Source organism: Ictidomys tridecemlineatus, chromosome 3 (genome assembly GCF_052094955.1).
Source record: "Ictidomys tridecemlineatus isolate mIctTri1 chromosome 3, mIctTri1.hap1, whole genome shotgun sequence".
Lineage (NCBI taxonomy): Eukaryota > Metazoa > Chordata > Mammalia > Rodentia > Sciuridae > Ictidomys > Ictidomys tridecemlineatus.
Genome location: NC_135479.1, coordinates 33,200,355 through 33,220,459, shown reverse-complemented (window position 1 = coordinate 33,220,459; position 20,105 = coordinate 33,200,355). Strand labels below are relative to the sequence as shown.

The 20,105-nt window shown below is 42.4% G+C and overlaps 1 protein-coding gene across 6 annotated transcripts in view; it reads right to left on the bottom strand.

Annotated features, from left to right (window-relative positions):
* Positions 1-15,663: 15,663 nt before the first annotated feature.
* Ypel2 (yippee like 2) overlaps positions 15,664-20,105 on the bottom strand; it is a 60,425-nt gene continuing 55,983 nt past the window's right edge. For all 6 annotated transcript variants that reach the window (XM_078042342.1, XM_078042339.1, XM_078042340.1 and 3 more), the window contains one exon: positions 15,664-18,678. In XM_078042342.1, coding sequence (XP_077898468.1) covers positions 18,589-18,678 — 90 coding nt within the window. In that variant the 3' untranslated portion in view covers positions 15,664-18,588. The remainder of the gene's footprint in view (positions 18,679-20,105) is intronic.

Sequence of the window (20,105 nt, the reverse complement as noted above, 5' to 3'; positions counted from 1 at the left end):
TGTGGTGTTGGGGATCGAACCCAGGGCCTTGCCCGTGCTAGGCAAACGCTCTACCGCTGAGCCACAACCCCAGCCCACGAGGTCTTTATTTTGACCATTTGTATCTCTTTGTGGATTGCTCAGCACCAGGTGAACAGAGGACACTGAAAGGCTTAAGAAAGAGCCTGGATCCCAGAATCCCAGACTGGTAAGAATCTTGAGAAAAGTCTCTTGCTATTGGGTGGGACTGAATTTGAATCTCAGACAGATGAAAGTCTTCTCCAGTAGTTGAGTGGCCCCACCAACACTGCCCTAGTGGTACTCCTCCTGCAGTCACACATGCTTTGTTGTCAACAGTTCACTTAGTTATTCATTTGTTAATTTAAAAAGAATATTTATGGAGCACCTATTATGTGCCAAGTACAGTTCAAGGTATTTGGGATACTAAGGCAATAAGACAAAGTCCTGCCCCTCATGTAAACCACCCACATAGAAAGGGGATGAAAGGAATGGAGGGAGGGAGGAGAGGGAAAGAGAGAAAGAATAGGAAAGTAAGGAAAGAAGCACGTATGGTGGCTTAAGCAACTCAGCAGAGATCCTGTCTCAAAAATAAAAAAAAAATAAAAAGGACTGGGGATGTGGCTCAGTGGTAAAGTGGCCCTGGAGTAAATTCCTGGTACCAAAAAAAAAAAAAAAAAAAGAGGAGGAAGGAAATATAGATAAGTGATATGAAGAAATAAAATAAAGTAAAAGGATAAAGAATGATAAGAGTGACTGGAGGAGGAAGGGATGAGGTGGCCCGATAAGGCCTCTTGGAGGACATGACATCTGAGCCCTGGTGGGTGAGAAGGAGCTAGACACGATATGATTCAGGGAAAGAGCACACGAAGCAGAGAGACCAGTGAAAACTCCCTCCACACAAACAGGCTGGACATGTTCAAAGCACACAAAGAATGTCCATGTGCTTGTGAGTTGTAAGACTGTAGGTGTCAGAGTACATAAGACATGGAAGAGAGAGTGAATTTTACTCTGATCACAGAGGAGTGGCAAGTTCTGATTTATGCCTAGAAAAGATCATGGTACTTGTTATGGTTTGGATGTGAGGTGTCCCTCAAAAGCTCACGTGGGCAACAAGACAACAAAGTTCAGAGGAGAAATGATTGGGTTGTGAGAGTCTTAACCCAATCAGTGAATTAATTCCCTGATAGGGATTAACAGTGGTAATTGTTAACTGTAACAGAGGTAGGCATGGTGATGCAGCCAGTTAAGGAGGTTATTGCAAGAGTCCAGGCTATAGGAGAGGTGGCTTGAACTGGGTTGGAGCATTGCAGATGGTGAAAAAACTGCTCAAATTTGAGATCAGACTACATTCATAGTGGTTAGATATGAGGAGTTGCAGAGAGCCATCAAAGATTGCCCCTAAATTTTGAACTTGGGGAGGATGGTGGTGCTGTCTAATGATATCGATTGTTGGGAGAAATCATTCATTCCATGTCTTTGTCCTTTGCTAGAGATCCTGGAGCTATTTGGGAGCAGCAGTTCAAGGCTCAGTCCATTAGGATCAGTTCGCAATGTCCTTAGTAGGCACATTCATAGACTTCAGCCTTCTCAAGGACAGAACCCTTTTCCTAGTGTATGTTCACAAGAAGACCCAAGTCAGAAGCGTGGGACCGGCTGAGGACGCTCCCTTTCTGTCACTAAAATGTTGCAAACAGAAAATATGTTGAGCACTTACTGTGCCACACACTGTTGTAAGAACATGGATCTCATTTGAACTTTACCACCACCCTGCGCTATAGGTTCTGTTATTATCCTCATTGTGCTGAAGAAGAGACTGAAGCAGAGAGGTTAAGTAACTTGGCCCAGTCACACTGCTAAGAAGTGGAGGGAACCAGTGTGGTTTGGAGCTATAGCCTGAGATAACTCCTGCTTTCATTTGTTCTGGTTGCTAGAGCAAAACATCACAGATGGAATAATTTTCAAATAACAAATTTATTTCTCACAGTTCTGGGGGCTAGGAATCCAAGATCACCAGAAGTCTCCCTCTCTGCTTCCAAGATGGTACCTTGTTCCTGAATCCTCACATGGAGAAGGCAGAGGGCTGTGAGAATTTGGGTGATCTCTCTTTCTCTCTCTCTTTTTTTAATGGTGCTGGAGATTAAACTCAGGGGATCAAACTTAGAGCCTTGTACATATTAAGCAAGCACTGTATCGCTAGCTACATCCCCAGCCTTTCTTCTTCCTCTTTTTTCCCCTGTGGTCCTGGGGATTAAACCCTGGCCTTGTACATGCAAGGCAAGCACTTTGCCAACTGAGCTATATCCCCAGCTCATCTTCTTGTTTTCTAATCCCACTCATGAGGGTTTCATCCTCATAACTGAATCACCTCCTTCTGATCAGGTCTTTTAGTCCCAGCAGCATAAAAGCTGACTGAATACTCTCATATTAAGTTTTAGGGCTGGGGTTGTGGCTCAGTAGTAGAGTGCTCACCTATGTGTAAGGATGGATCCTCAGCACCACATAAAGATAAATAAATAAAGGTGTTATGTCCAACTAGAAAATATGTATATGTTTTTTTAAAAAAAGAAGTTGTTTCAACCTGTGAATTTTAGGGAACATATTCAGACCATAGCACACCACTATGTTACCTCATGAAGGAATAATGCTCAAGTTGTATAGATTCCACTTTTTTTTTTTTTTTTAAGCACAAGAGTTTGAACCCGGGGGCATTTAACCATTTAGCCACATCCTCAGCCCTTTTTTGTATTTTATTTAGAGACAGGGCCTTGCTAAATTGCTGAAGCTGGCTTTGAACTCACAATCCTCCTGCCTCAGCCTCCCAAGTCACAGGGATTACAGGCGTGCACCACCACACCCAGCAGGGCTCCACTTTCTTAATCACACTCTCATTTCTCTTCCTTTCTCCCTACAGGCACTGCCCAGGTTGGGCATTTTATGTCATCTTTTCTTTTTTTTGCAGGGGTAGGGGTGTACCAGGGATTGAACTCATGGACACTCAACCACTAAGTCATATCCCCAGCCCTATTCTGTATTTTACTTAGAGACAGGGTCTCACTGACTTGCTTAGAGCCTCGCTCTGTTGCTGAGGCTGGCTTTGAACTCGTGGTCCTCCTGCCTGCTTCAGCCGCTGGGATTACAGGCATCCGCCACCAAGCCTGGCTCATCTTTTCTTTTCTGCAGTATTGCTACATCCTCCAAAATTACCCTCCCATCTTGCCTCTAATCCTGTTGCTCTCTAATCCTTCCTTCCATAGTTAACCAAGTTCTCATGTGATCATATCGTGCTTCTGCTCAAAATTCTTTAATGACTTCTTCTTGTCTGTGAGTTCAAGCCCAAACTCCTTACAAGATCCTTCAAGAACCCCGCCCCAACCTCCTTGTTCAGCCTCATCCTCCTCTCCTGCTGTTTTCCTTGTACCTGTGTTCTAAGCATACCAAACACATGTGCTCTCTCAGGTCTCGGTCCTGGGATTGGGCTGTTCCCTCTACCCAGAAGACCTTTCCCACCTCTGTGCAATCTTTTCGTGCATATGTGCACACACATGCATACATACACATGCACACAACTTGTGCATTTGGTGATTCCTATTTCTTCTCTGTGGCTCAGCTCTTAGAGCACCTCCTCTGTGAAGCCCTTCCTTACTCACAGATCCTCTTTTCTGGCATTTCCCCTCCACGCCTCTGCATGTCACTATTGTATCCCCGACATCAGTCCACATTCATAAATATGTGTTAAATGAATAAATGGATGGATGGTTGAAATGATTTTCAGAGTAGATTCCAAAGTCTGGAAAATATTTGCCCTCCCTTTAGTCAGACTTCTTTGCCTGGGGATTTTGGCACAGTGGGGCTCTGGAGGTGCCATCGTGGTTGAGTGAAGACTCCAGAGCCACATTACCTGGGCTGAAAACCTGGTTGTGCCATCTTCTAGCTAGAGGCTCTTAAGAAGTCACCATCCCAGTCAGGCATGGTAGTGTACACCTATAATCCCAGCGTCCGGGGAGGCTAAGGCAGGAGGATTGCAATTTCAAATCCAGCCTCAGCAACTTAGTGAGACTTGGTTTCAAAATATAAAAAAAGTCACCATCCCACTCAGCCTGTTTTTCTTTATTGTAAAACTGAATTAATCAGCGGATCCACATTATAGGGTTAACGTGAAGGCAAATAAAAAAGCACATGGGGCACATTTGGTGACTGGCAAGGAACAAGTGCTCAGTACATAAGAGCTCATATTGGTCCTTTCTCTGACAGCTTCGTTTGACCCCATTGTGTCACCATTTACTTTTCGAACCAAATGTCTGTCTGGAGTGTGGTTCTCAAACGTGGGTGCTTAATTTCAGCAGGATTTCCATTTGCCATTGTACTGGGTCACCCTGGATACAGGGCTTTGAGAAAATGGATCCAGATGGTGTCCTAAACAAGGAGTAGCCTTTGGCTTGGAAGTCTTGATTTATTGCCTAGAAACCAAAAGCAAGCATTGCCAACCAGTCAGCAGATTACCTGAATTCTACAAAGTGCCCACCCCTCCAGCCCTTGTTCCCCCCCTGAGTGTGGTTAAAAAAGCAGTGATAGGTGAAGTCAGTTTAGGATACAAGCAGCAATTTCTACCACTCTATGGTACTGGGGATTGAACCAAGGGGCATTTTACCACTGAGCCACATTCCCAGCCCTTTTTATTTTTTCTTTTGAGAAAGGGTCTCACTAAATTGCTGAGTCTGGCCTCGAACTTGGGATCCTCCTCCCTCAGCCCCCAAAGAGCTAGGATTACTGGCAACTAGCAGCAATTCAAAGGAAAGAAAATGCAGCACAGACCCTCAGTGTAGGCTGTGGGGTGCTTTTCCCTTTCTGTTGGCTGCATTGAGGCATACAATCAGCAGCCCTGGATAGACAAGAGCCCCCAGTGTGAATGTCCTCCACACAGCTGGAAGGAATGCCTTCCTCTGGATTCTTACAGAGAAGGAGGGGTTGTCATCTCCATTTCAGACTTGAGTTTTCTAGATCTTGAGTTAAGCACCCACTTTTAGACATCATAATTGTCTCATCAGAGCCTTGAGCTAACCGGCCCAGATTATAAATTGCAAGATTATGCTACACATCTATATGCCAGTGAAGTGAATGAGGAGTGACAAGAAAAAGAACAAGATGATTCCTTAAAAGGATTCAAAGACTTTTCATGTCAAGTAACTTTCTAAAGCAACTAGGAAATAACAGAATTTTGGGTCAAGGGTAAAGGCTTCACACACACACACACACACACACACACACACACACACACAACATGTGACTAATTTAGCAATGCTAGTGTCCCAGCTACCTTGCTATAAGAGTTGGCATTTCTGGTTTAAAGGAGACTAGTTTGAATGACGGGCTAAACATAAAGGGGCTAATTTTATAGTCTACACTAAGAGCAGAAGCACATTTCCCAAAATGTATTAACCAGAAAACTTGACTAAAGGGTGCATTTCCTATCCAAATGAGTGACAAGAAGGAATCATATTGGAAAGGTAATGAGATTCCCACAACTAGATTCCTCTGTCCAGGACCTGCCCTCTCATTTCTTTGTTCATTCTCATCTTTGTGCTTTTGCATGAAGAAAAAAATTATTCTTTTAAAGTTTTTGGAAGTACTGGGGATTGAACCCAGGTACTTACTTGTACATGCTGGGCAGACACTCTTATCATGGAGCTATATCCCCAGGCCTTTTTAAAGATTTTTATTTTATTTTGAGATACTTTCTCACTAATTGCCTAGGCTAGCCTTGAACTTGTGATCCTCCTGCCTCGGCCTCCTGACTAGCTGAGATTACAGGCATATGCCACTGCACATTATATATATATATATAAAATGTACACACATAATTTTTAACTATTATAGAAAGCCATCCTTAAATTTCCTCTTGGATCTGTGTCTCATTTGGTCAAATAGGATTTTCTGTACATTTATACCAAGGAAGAAATTTATGGCAGTAGAAATCAGAAAGAAAAACAAAATTCCAATGCCAGAAAGAAAAAAATATTTCCAGTAATCCCAGCAGCTCAGGAAATTGAGACAGGAGGATTGCAAGTTCAAAGCCAGCTTCAGCAACTTAGCAAGGCCCTAAGCACCTTAGTGAGACCCCCCTTTTCAAGACAAAAAAAAAAAGTAAAAAGGACTTGGTGGTTAAGCAACCCTGAGTTCAATCCCCAGCTCCCAAAAAAGAAAGAAGATATACCTTTATGGGGGAAAGGAAACCCCTCTGTATAAAGGAAAATTATACATAAATGCTCTCCACAATAGCCAGAAATTGGAGATCACACAAAAGTTCATCAACTGGTGGGCATACTATAATACATCCATATATATAATGGAATACTATTCAGCAATGGAAAGGAATAGCATACTGATCCATGCAGCAAAATGGAAGAATCTCACAAGCATCATGTTAACTGAAAGAAACCAGGTACAAAAGGCTACACATTTTTAAAAATATTTTTTAGTTTTAGGTGGACACAATATCTTTATTTTATTTTTATGTGGTGCTGAGGATCGAACCCAGTGCCTTACACACGGTAGGCAAGTGCTCTACCTTTGAGCCACAACCCCAGCCCAAAAGGGTACATATTGTTTATGGAATATTGTGGAAAAAGTAGGACTAGAGGAACAGAAAACATGGCTGCTGGGTGCAGTGGTGCACACCTATGTAATACCAGAGACTGGGGAGGCTGAAACAAGAGGATTGCAAGTTTGAGGGCAGCCTTGGCAATTCAGCAAGAACTTGTCTCAAAATATAAATAAGTAAATAGTGTTGAGGATGCAGCTCAGTGGTAGAGCTCCCCTCAGCTCAATTCCTAATACCAGGGTTGTCAGGGGCTGGGGATGGGAGGAGAGAGCTGAATGCCAAAGGGTCATGAGGGAACTTGACTTGGGAGAAAACACCCCAGAGGAAAGCAGTGTTTCCTCACCTCCATCATCACGTGAATAGAGTCCCTGACCACAGGAATTAGGGGAGAAGAGGAAGAGGAAATGATGAGAGATCAGTGGAACCTGGAGATGAAGAGGATGAATCTAAAGGGACCCCATAGAGAGGATTAGAGCCATGCTGTCTACCCAGACTGTGGCTCTGAGCTCATACATCATCTGCATCCAGGCTAGACCTGTGAGGACTTTGTCTGGGCAATGACAGCGTGCCACTTCCGTCAGCACCCAGACTGTTCTGTCCCACACCAGCCATGTGGAGAAATCTGCTTCCTTGCTCTTATATGGGTGACCGCCAGCCACCCCACACGCCCACCACTTGTCCTAGGTTGGACTGAATGGGACCGGTTGAGGACCTCCACTTCCACCTGGAGATGTAAAACATGCACCTGCTTTAGCGGCCTTTCTTGTCCTCTCAGTTTCTCCTCCATTCCAGTGGAATGGAGGTAAAATCTAAAGCAATCTTTCCTCTCCTCCATGCAGGTTCGGCAAGTATCACGAGCTTCCTATTGGGTGGGTTCCTCTTCTGATGGAGGACCAACCTGACATCCACTGGGCTCTTCCTTCATCAAACATCCATTGAGCTGTCAGTCTGGGCAGCAGAACAGAAAGACTGCCTCTGCCCCTCCAGGGAGTCCAAGGCAGGGGCACAGACCATGCAACCTAATAAAGACCATGACAGACGCCTTGGTCAAGAGTTTCAGGGACCCAGTGGAAGAGAAGACAGGGCAGTAACGTCCATGATTTTTTAAAATTATTATTATTATTTCTGCAGAACTGGGAATCAGATCCAGGGCTTTGTATATGCGAGGCAACCCCAATATTCTCCACTGGGAGCCCTAGAACCATACTTTCTAGTCCAAACAGTAATTATTGTAGCAACTCTGAGCCTCTCTTTACTGGGCAATCACCTACTCCCCCTTGTTAAATAAACAACCCCAGAGGGGTCTAAGAATACTCCCTGATGGCAGGGACCTTCTCTGCACGTCCCTGGCATAATGCCTAACTGGAAAATACTTATTGAAATAAAGTGTAAGAGATTGTCTTTGGGGAAAGACAATTTCCCCAAAGATTTAGCATTTGCCAAATTCCTTTGGAAAAAAGATATAAAGAGAAACATGTTTATAAAGTGATGCAAAAAAATGTTTTAAAAAATACTGAAGAGGATAGTTATCATCCATTATGTTAATAATCACCCTCCCTTGTGCAATTGCAAGTGCATTTTCCTGTTTTGCAGAACAAACATTTAATAATGAGCATTATTTAGCTTTAGGGTCCTGGGTCTGTCTGGGCATCTAGTGTACATTACCTCACTTGTTTTTCACAACTATCCTTTTAAAAAAGAGGAGTCAACTGAGCCTTATGAAGTTAACTGATCTATCTAAATACACAAGTAAAAGAACCTTGGAGTCCAACTCCAGCACCTGTGTTTAACACCACTACCACCAACAACACCAACACCAACACCAACACTGCCTTCCAGGGGTAGGAAGGATTATTTTATTTGGTACTGGGATTAAACTCGGGGACACTCGACCACTGAGCCACATCCTCAGCCCTATTTTGTATTTTATTCAAAGACAAGGTCTATCTGAGTTGCTCAATACCTCGACATTGCTGAGGCTAGTTTTGAACTCATGATCCTCATGACTCAGCCTCCTGAGTTACTGGGATTACAGGTGTGAGTCACTGTGCCCGAAGGAAGGATTTTTTTTTAAATATTTTTTTTAGTTGTAGATGGACATTATCTTATTTATTTATTTATTTTTATGTGGTGCTGAGGATTGAACCTAGTGCCTCACATGTGCTAGGCAAGTGTCCTACCACTGAGCTACAACCCCAGCCCAGCAGGAAGGATCTTTAAGGATATTCTTTTGTTGGGTTCTGCCTCCCTCAGCATAGAGCTTTTCCAGGCCAGCCTCCAATAGGCTGAATCTGAATTTCCCCAAAGCAAGAGAAATATCTGATGCTCTGGACACAGTAGATCCATACTAGTTGCCTGGCTGGTAACTTTTTTTTTTTTTTTTAATAGGATGACCACCAATAATTCCCCTTAGTTAAACAGAAAATCCTTGAGGTCTGTCGTACAGAGACCCCAACAGGTCAGCTGCTCTCCCTTTCCTCCAGTCTCCTCTCTCAGATGGCAGACATTCTCCCTGGTAAACTATTCCTTTTATAATATCATTGAGATCTAAAATGAAATGAAATCTGAACCTTGGCTATGTCTCGTCACCATGGAAACGACATCAAGCTTGAGTGCTTCCAGGAGATGTGGGTGCTGTTCTTCCACTGCTAGGGAAATAAGGCACTGGGGACTGGACCGAGCTAAAACAAGGTTCTGTTAGATGAGCAGTAGTTTTGGTAATAAACACATCATGTTCAACAAAAGGACTGTGTCACCTGCAGAGGCATGATCAACCTATACTTCCAGTTTTCCACAGGAAGCTTGGTAAAGAACATAGCAGTCAAATGAATTGACAGTTCAGATTGTTCTGTCTTTTATGAAGGTACATTTTAAACTCTATTAAGGTGACTCAAAGAATGTGGTAGGGGAAAAAAAGCAAATAGCAATAAACATTTTTGCTTCTGGGAATGGAAAACCAAAATTTTCCCAAGAGACTCCATTATTAAAACCATAAATAAAACACCTCTGATTCAATGTCTTGGTTACTTTGCTCGCATGGCTTTGCACTAGAGAAGTGGCCCAGGCCGTCCAGGGGACTGGGGAGGTGAACCTGACAGCATTCCACTGCCTCCTCTTCAGCCTGGTACCTGCACACCACGCCACCGTGCACAGCTCATGAGCAAATTTTGCTTTACTGAAGACTCCCAAAGATGGTTGCTACGGAATTAAAGGATTAATTTTCTGGCTGATGCCCTTCCCTCTTCTTTGATACACATTCTCTTCTAGAAGTAAAAGCAAGAGTTGAGTACAACGGTGCACGCCAGTAATGCCAGCAATTAAGGAGGCTAAGCCATGAGGGTCACAAGTTCAAGGCCAGCCTGGGAAACTCTGTCTCAAAATAAAAATAAATAATTAATTTAAAAGGGCTAGGGAAGTAGCTCAGTGATTGAGCACTGGGTTCAATCTCCAGATCTACTTCCCCCCTTTCAAAAAAAAAAAAAAAAAGGGAATAAGAAAAAGTAAAAGTAAAAGCAAATTGTGTGGTGCAGGAAGCACAAGCCTGATTGCTTAGGTGGTCTGGATTCTTGCCCCAGTGCTGCTGCTTACCAGGCCCAGTAACCAAGGTTACTTAAGCTCTGGGTGTCAGTCTCTAGAGGTGGAGTTCGAGGGATGAATGTGGCCCACTATGCGCTAGCAGTATTCATCATAGTGAATTCCAACCACTCAGCAGAAAGACATGGGACATTTACTAAGTCCTATTTGTGCTGGGCACTTTATGGCTATCATTTTATTTGTCCTCGAAATAGCTTCGGTTGTTGCTGGTATCTCCGATTTACAGATGACAGAAACTAGTCCCGATAATCACAGTGACTTTCTCAAAGTGATGAATGTACAAGCATGCAGTCAGGCTTCAAATCCCCATCTGTCCAGCTCCAGAGCCAATGTTCTTTCCACTCAACTCTGTTAATTTCTGGGCTCATGTGATTGGGACAGATCATTAACATTATTTTAAATAAAGTAAATATAATTCAATAGTTCTATACAGGGTTCAAATAATTTGCTAATGCCTTCGAACTTGAGCTTCTCTCGTTATTGTCTTATTAAAACGATCCCACATCACTTGGGAGTTAGAAGTATCTTCATCCTACATGAACTTTAATACTTGGCTTGTTGCTAGGTAGCCTGCAGAGTTACCCTTGAATGGGCCCCACAGAGATGATGTCAGGTGTCAGGGTACCTTAGTCACTTCCACCTGGGCAAGTTTTAGGATTTTTTTTTTTAAACAACTGAACCAGTGAAACAATTGAAGAACTGAATGTAAATACTTTCTTTCTTCTCAAAAGAAATATAAAATTATAGTCCTACAAGCAACTGTCATAAAATCATATAAAAGTCTAATATAATGACTCTTCCTCAGTTCTAAGCTCTGTACTTCAAGAACTTGAAAGGACAAGATTTCCATTTTATGGAAAAAAAATGAATACAACAAGAGAGAACAAAATATCCATGACATTTTGGGTATGTGCTTAGATCTGTTAAAAAGTTCCTATATGGTAGGTATTTCACTGCAGGCTGGGCCACAGATAGGATGTGGGCTTCAGAATCAGAAAATATCAGTTAAAATCCTAGCTTTTCCATGGGCATGTTATTTTGATGCTAGAGATTAATCCCAGGTCTTTTTTATTTTTTTGAGATAATGTCTACTTAAATTGCTGAGGCTGGCCTTGAACTTGAGATTCCCTTGCCTCAGCCTTCTGAGTTGCTGGGATTAGAGGTGTGTGCCACCATGCCCAGCTCCATAGGCATGCTATTTATAAAATCTCAGAGCCCCAATTTCCTCATCTGTAAAATGGAAGGATTATTGTGAAAATTAAATAAAGTACATAAAGAGCAAATAGGATATTCTTCATCCCACTATCAATTCAAAATAAACTTTCAGAAATCTATATAACAATTTTCCTTTTTCTGAGGTGGGGTCTTGATATATTGCCCAGGTTGGCTTGCAAATTATGGGCTCAGGAGGTCCTCCTGCCTCAGCTTCTGGAAAGCTGGAACTACAGAGGTGTGCTTCTAGGCCCAGCAAGCAATAGCAATCATTTTATTGATTCCTTACCATGTGACAGGCTGCTACGTGCGGGTGGCACACACCATCAAGACAGACTGGGAAAATGTCATGTAAAAGCTAAGCAGAATCAACAAGGCTGGAGGAGAGGCTAAAATTTGCAACACGTTATAGGGAAAGAACCCAGAGTCCTAAAGTCAGATGGCTTACGGTTCCTGATTCTATCTCTAATAATGAAACTTGCAAAACTTCAATTTCATAATCTACAAAATGAGGATACCAACATTTGTCATAGCTTTCCTACTGGATGATGAGAACTTCTAGGACAACGTGGGGAAGCACCTCATTTTGAGGACCCTGCTCCAGGTCAGGTCAGCAAAACACTCAACGCCTAGCACCAACCCAGGCACTCTGTGAAGGCTGATGCTTGCTCCTTTCTTCCCCCTAGCCTTATCTCCACAGCAGCCGCCATGGGGAATAAGAGCTTGGAAGAACAAGGACCCAAGGATGGCTGGCCTGAGACTGGTTGTGTGCGGCACATGTTATTTTTTCTCTTGTCCCAGTCTGCAAAAGAGAAACAAGAGTGAAATGATAACAGGCATGTCCACTGAAGCAAAACAGGTCACAGGAAGAAGATAATACTCAATGACAAATAAAAGTCAACTGCAGCTGGACCCTGAAAGGGTAGGTGAAAATCCATGGGAAATAGGGAAGGCATGTCCTTTTGTGTGGAATAGGCTTTTAAAATATTATCACCAAGCCAGGCATGGTGGCACACGCCTCAAATTCCAAGGACTCGGGAAGGAAGCTGAGACAGGAGGATCATGAGTTTGAGGCCAGCGTGGACAATTTAGCAAGACTGTCTCAAAAATAAAAAGGGAGGTGGGGATGTAGCTCAGTGGTGGCGCACCCCTGGATTCAATCCTCAGTACTGCAAAATAGTAAACATTATCACCAACGTGAAAACACACACACACTTTTGCAGTTTTACCATCATCTTTGCTGTTTAGGCTGCCTGTGCAAGGTGGAACTCCTAAGAGATACAAAATGTTTATAGTGTAAAACAATGACAAAAATCTTCAGCCTTGTTAAATGAAGGCACCAGACATAAAATATCCACATTGGTTTGATATTCAAGACTGTGTACATATGGGTTAAGACCCAAGGAAGGGTACTTGGAAAACAAAAACAGCTGATTAGGACAGAATTGCTTCACCCAGTGCCTGAAACCTAATATTTGTTCAATAAATACTTGTTGAACCAGCAAGAAGACTTGATTTTTATTTTTCATATTACAACTGTGAATACATTTGTTAGCTAATCAGAGATAATATACCTTTATGACATATTTTGTTGTTTTGTACCCCCCACACACACTTTTGTCATCTTATGCCCAAAGAAACTGATGTCATCATAAAAGCTTGTAGGGGCTGGGGTTGTAGCTCAGTGGTAAAGTGTTTGCCTAGTATGTGTGAGGCACTGGGTTCAATCCTCAGCACCACATATAAACAAATAAAGGGATTGTGTCCTTCTATAACTAAAAAAACAAAAACAAAAACAAACAAAAATCATTACCCTCCCCCTTAAAAAAACAAACAAACAACAACAAAAAAAAAACTTGCAGACCTGGGCATGGTGGCAAATGCCCATCATCCCAGTGACTCTGGAGGCTGAGGCAGGTTCAAAGCCAGCCTGGGCAACTTAACAAAATCCTGTTTCAAATAAAAAGGGCTTGGATGTAGTTCAGTGGTAGATTGCCCCTGGGTTCATTCCCTGATACCACACAATAAATAAATAGTAAATAAATAAGTAAATAAATAAATCTAGGAATGTGGGGTTTGGTACAGAGAACTGGATAAGTCACTAATGCATTTCAGTTATGTAAAGCAAGCAGAAGCATTGGTAGATAAACTAGAGATCAGCTATTTGTTCATTTATTGGTCAACTGTCTTGGAAAAATAACCCCTTAAGATCTTAGTTGACAGGTCTGTGACTGGGTGATTCCTCCTACAGCCCTTTCACTACTTTAAAAGTTAAATGTCAAGACAAAACATACCGGGTTATTATGTCATGTGCATGTGTGGAAACAGCATAATGACTCCCACTATTACACATAGTTATAAAGCATTAATAAAAATATTAATTAAAAAGTGTCAGGCCAATGAAGACAGATGGATTCTCAAAAGAGTTAATATTTGAAAACTTTATTTTCTCAAATGAGCACCAACACAGATCAGAAATATGACAGAAACAATGCACTTCTCTAATACTGCATCACTATGTACAAATACAGGAAAAGGTGAAGACAAATTATTTGATAACAATTACCTTTGTTATCAAAGCCAAGTGACCTGAAAAAATGCCAACAAAGACAAAAACAAAACAACCCAAACCCAACAAATACAGTTTGTAAACACAAGCATAAATAGATTCTGTATTGTAAGATAGTCTCTGCAGGTTGGGAAAAGGGAACCAACTCCCACTTTCACCAAAATGTTATAAAACACATGGGCAGATAGAACTGGGTAACAAGAGAATCCTTGTTTCTTGGCTTTATCTTCTACTGCCAGTAAATTTTATGACCATACTTTTTAAAAAAATTAATCTCTTTTTCTCTTCTCATAGGACTAGCATGTTTTCGCCTTTGTGGCAGATTATTTTAAAATATGTGAATTGATTGTATTCAAGATTTGATTTCCCAGCCTCTTCATGAACCTGAGGCAATCTGACCTTAAAAAAAAAAAAAAAAAGCTGTTTACCTAGAAGGTATGTGTATTATGTTATTAACGTTCTTTTAACCCAAACCAGTTAATGTTTAACATGATGTGGCTTCTAAAACAACCAGAGCCCTGGGACACGTGATTAATACGCTCACATCTCAGTTAAAAGTACAGATTTGACTCTGCTTGCTCTTTGCAAACAAATTTCCTTTGCAGTCTGTGAAAGTTGAGCACACAAAGAAAAAAAGGAACAAAATGCAACAGCTCTGTGCTCAGGAAAACAAAGATCTCGTGGTTTGTGCTGTTGGTCCACTCAGAAACAAAAACAACCAGAGAGAAAGAAGAAAAACCTTATGTGCCCACAGTGTAAACTATAGTTACAGTGTCCCCCAAAAGAAAAAACAGGAGGCACAATCCAAAATGCTTTCACTCACATTCTCTCTCTCTCTCTCTCTCACACACACACAGTCAATCAAATTCAAGATTCTGATTTGTTGGATTTTTTTCCCCCAACAAGTGTAATTACTCTAAATTGTTACTACTAAATTTACTTGGTTTTATTTATTTTCTTTTCTAGTCAATATTAGTGCAAGAAAATATTTCCGTTTTCAACCTGGTAATTTACTGCAGAGTCTGTTCCATGGTAGGGTGGTGGTAGTGGGGGATACAGACAGGCATTGCTTTAAAGCCTTAATCCAGATTAAAGTGAGATATCCTCAAAAAAGAAGAAAAAAAAAGTACATTGGTGATTACTGTTTCCCTTAAAATATATTTCAAGAAATGCAGAGGAAATCATAGAATTAAAATAAAAAGTACTCTCAGGGGATCTGAGAAAACAGCACCAAATATATTATTTAAAAAATTAAATATTATTTACAAAAGTATATTTCACAAGCAACTTTTTTTCATATATATATGTATAGATATATCTACTTGAAAATCTTATCATAAAGGGGACACCTCTTTGCACACACTGACCCACTAGTAAAGACTAACTTTACCCTGTGTATGTGATCTTGTGGTCACAGGAGCTGGGGTAGTACTCAGACCCAGCTGAGAACTTGTGGGCATCAAGTTTGGCTCTATTTGATTTATGTCAAATCAACCCATCAGCAGCCTGAGACTAATATCCCAGGGGCGGGGGTGGAGGCCTGGGTGCACTTCAGGGTGGCCAAGGCCATATGACCTAGGGTGGTGCAGGGGGGCTGGAACACAAATCTGCTAGCTGGTCTTCAGTTCAAAATGAAGGCAGCTGCTGGCTGAGGTATAGAACTTCCCGCTTTTCCCTTTCTCACTTCTCCTTTTCCCTTCTCCCCGTAACTCCACCCCCGAGTTTAATCAACAAACTCCAATTCCCTGAACCTACTTAGGGTGAATGGATGAAGTCTTTGGTTATGCTCTGGGTCAATAATTTGGTGAGAAAATTAAAGAATAAACTGACCAAGGCCATGGGGGTTGACGGGTCTCCATTGCTCAGCTGTGGCCTCTCCAATACTGCTAAATGTTAGATAGACAAACCACAAATAGAGCTAGTTATAAGAAGCACTTTTGGTTTCACTGACACAAAGGGAAGCCTAATGAGTTGTTTTTCCCCCTGTAGTTATGGAAAAACCTACACTCTACTCAGATCTCTTGCACCAAGTATGGTGCCATCCACCCACTGGATGCTCAATGGATGGTGACTGGAAAAAACCCAGCAGCAGGGTCTGATTGGAAACTGCTCTGATCCATGCTACAGTCAAAGGCCCCATCTCCAAGGAAGAACAGTGGCACATTGGTCTCCTTCTCTGCCCCTTGACAATTCTAGGACATCCCATGTCCAGTTTCGGTACGTGACTACCTTAAAACTGTAGATTTAAAGACAAAACACCTGTCTTCATTTAATCCCATTTTCTTTTTATGAAAGAGACTCTTAATAGCCAGGATAGTCCCTGAGCAAAGGGTCTATCTAACTGAATCCACAAATGAAGGCCACTTGCTTCAGGAGGAAAAGAGGGGGAAATCCATGACTTCTGTCATGGCAAGCCAGCTTAGGAATGTGAAAGTTGGAAAATGTTTGAAAACTTGGGCCTGGGAGCAGAAATTAAATACTTCTGAACCTCAGTCTGCCTTGCAATAAAGGGAGGGAGAACAACTTAATCTCTACGGCTACTTCTTAGACAAGAAGCCCTGGAGAACAAAATTCAATGTTTTCCCCCTTGGTACTAGGGACTGAACCCAGGGGCACTCTACCACTAAACTACATCCGTAGCCCTTTTTATTTTGAGATAGGGTCTCAATAAGTTGTTGAGGCTGGTTTGGAACTTGAGTTCCTCCTACCTCAGCCTCCCAAATTGCTGGGATTATAGTGGTATGTCTCCATGCCAGTCCAAAATTCAATTTCTAGAAATCCTTCTGTCTTTAAAGAGGAGAGGCACGCTTATTGCCAAACATGGAACTACCCTGTTTTCTGTCATCCTGCCATCTGCCAGGGGCAGGGCAGGACCATGACTGTCTCAAATCTCCCATTCTACAGTCAGCACATGGAGACACAAAAGGTATTTCCATCGTAGACTCCTTTCTTATGGGAATTTCGTTCTGTTGCTGATGAGATTCTGAAAATGTCTGAGGGTTTGCAGCTTTACTCTTAACCAACTTTACAAATTCTTATCTCCATGAACCCACTCTTTGTGAGGCTGTTAAGGTGAATTTTCCTATAGGAGCAGCCTGCTTGGAGGACTAGAAGGTTTGAATTACCTCATCTGCAAGTATCTTAATATTTTCAGTCTAAGAAATGAAATTGGAGTTTCAGTCCTGCACCATGTACCTGGATGAATGGCTGCAGAGGAGACTTCACAGTGTTGATGAAATGGATCAAACTTTTTTTTGTAAGCCTTTTTTTTGTAAGGGATCTGTTCTTCACTTCCCTAATGCTCTGAAGTTTGCATAGGGAGCGGGAGGAGAAAGGGGGTAATATTCGGATTTGTAACCCCTCCTCATTGCTGGACCAGTCTGACAGATTTCTCTCCACATAAGACACTGAAGGTCCAAGAAGAGTAACCAACCAGGTGATCCCTAGGCTCAAGGCCTTTATCTTCCACAGAAAAACACCCTGAACACTACAAAGAATCGCTGATCCCACCGAAGCCACTGCTTATCCAAAGAGCAAAGATGCACCTAACCTGGACTGGTTCAAATCTGAACTATTCTTCATACTGTTCCAGTCAGCTTCTTCCCCTGGCAATACGAATCAGTATTGCTAAGGGTCAGGGAAAAGGGGTAGACGGTCAGCATTGCTAATATTTGTACTTTAAATTTTTCTGGCTCAAAATCTGAGCTATTTCTTTAGGAGCTCCCAAGCACCAGCCCCTCTCTTATTCGCTGCTTGTCTGAATTCCTGATTTTACTTGGTTGCTGGTCAAAGCCTTTGGGACATTTGCACCTTGCGTACATTGCCAGTGTCCTCTGCCCTCACACACAGTGGCTAAGGAAGCAGAGATGATTGCCCAGGGGCCGAGTGAGGAACCAGATCAGAACTCATCAGGGCCTCACCTATCTCACTCACTGCTGCCAGTACATGCCCCAGCTCAGCCCAAGAGAACTAGGCTCTTGCCCTGTCAGCTAGAATTAGGGCCACTGCTTGTGCTCATTTGCTATCCTGGCACACGTGGTGTCACGTACAGAAGCTTCTGATCAGAGATATTGCAGCCATGAGGTATATTTTTTTTCTCTTTGTCCTTTTAGACAGGTTGATTATTTCAAGCCTAAGTTACCAGGTCTCCAGGAGCAGTGCAATTTTGTTCCTACCTCAACCCTCCCACCCTCTGCCCATTCCCAGGACCCTTGGGATTCCCCCTTTTCCCTCTTCCTAATGCCCACGTGCCACGTCACTGCTTTCCTGACAAGAGGCCATCAGGCAGCTCTTGCATGGGCCCTGGGGCCCTTTCCAAGGTGGGCTGCCGCCATGTGGTCAAGGATCTGTTCCTTCTGTTGTTTTTGTTTTCAGCCAACACTAGAACAGAGAGAGAAGCCAGGATCAACTCACAAACAGATACAAAGCAAAGAGACAGAGAGACGGCAATTTAGAGGCCGGTCACCAGAAAGATGGTGTCAGTGTGGGAGGATGCCCCAGATGGGAAGGCCCCTAAATGGATGGAACCAAGTGTTCAGTCACTCTCTCACGCTTGGGTAGAATGTTCAGTTAGATGGCATTCACATGGACACTGGGTTGGGTAGATGGTGTCGGATCAGTCCCAGCCATTGTCCTTGATCATGTGTGCTAGTTCAATGATGTATTTGCCTTCTTTATATTTCTGGCTGCTTTCAAAAGCATGTTCCTATGAAAAAGAGAAAGAGAAAAGAAATTCAATGACCAACAGGTAACTTTTATGGCATAGAAGCAGAGGCGGCGTTGTCAACAACAGGCATCAGAACTGATGGGACTGAGGTCCCATCCAGGTTTCACCCAGACCCACTGAGAAACTTGTCACCACTCAAGCATTCTGTCTCCTGCACTCAACAGCAGAACTGAGGCAATACCGGGACTTCCTCAGTATTATGAAATAATTTCATCAGGATCTTTGCATTTTTAAGTCTTTACTCAAATGTCACTATCTCAGAAAGATCTTTCCCAGCTGTTCTACTCAAAACCCAACTAAATTTCACCCCTGCACTCGCTCTCCCCTCCCCAAATTAGTTTTTGCCCATAGTATTTATCATTTTCCAACATACATTATAATCCGTAGTTCTGTTTTATTATCTGTCTCCCTTGGTGATGATATAAACTTCATGGATGGCAGACATGTTCATGTTTTATTTCATTGCTGTGTCCCCAAGACAGCTGCGAGGCACCTATCAAATCTTTAATAAATAATTGCTAGGGCTGGAGTTGCAGCTCAGCAGTAGAGTGCTTGCCTAGCACACAAGTGAAGCACTGGGTTCAATCCTCAGCACCACATAACAATAAATAAAATAAAGGTATTGTGTCCATCTACAACTAAAAAATAAATAAAATAATTGCAGAATGAATAAGTATACATTCAGTGAAGGTAAAAGAGTGAGAGTATTCCTATGAAGAAAAGAAAAAGGGCCGAAGAGGTAGTTCAGTGGTAGAGTGTTTGTCTAGCATGCAGGAGGCCCTGGGTTTAATCCCCAGTAGCACAAAAAAATAAATACATAATCTCAGGGGAACTTGATGCCAACCAGATCTATCTACAAAGTTTCCATGTCATTTCTGCTAGTTTCTAGGAACTCGGGAAAGTCTGGTTATAATTTTAAGCTGAACTTGTTAACCTTAGAGAAAAGACAGGAAGAGAAACCAGGTACTATGAGGCCAAACAGGTCTCTCGGCCTTATTTCCTTGTTCTTGCTGTTTCCCTGTCAGATAAGTCAAGCATGTTTTTCCTTCAGACTTTCTCCAGGGAGACAGGAGCTCTATAAACGCAAGGCTGAAGAACCTGGCAGCCCTCAAGCCCTAGCCAACTGCTAGGTCTCCAGAGGGAAACCTCAACACCTGGCAGGTTACTTTCTAAATTTACAATACTGCGGGCACTCCCAATTAATAAGCCCCACAGAAAACTGTACCGCACAGGTTCGGGATAAATGGTTATTTTATTTTCAGCAACAGACATCTAAGAAGATCCTGGTGTATTATCTGAGAACACTGCTCCCTAGAGCTGACACGTGACTAAGGTCAAGGTGCAGAAGCAGCGACATCAGCTGTTCCTCTAGGGCCCTGGAATTGAGAAACTAAAGCCTATGTGGT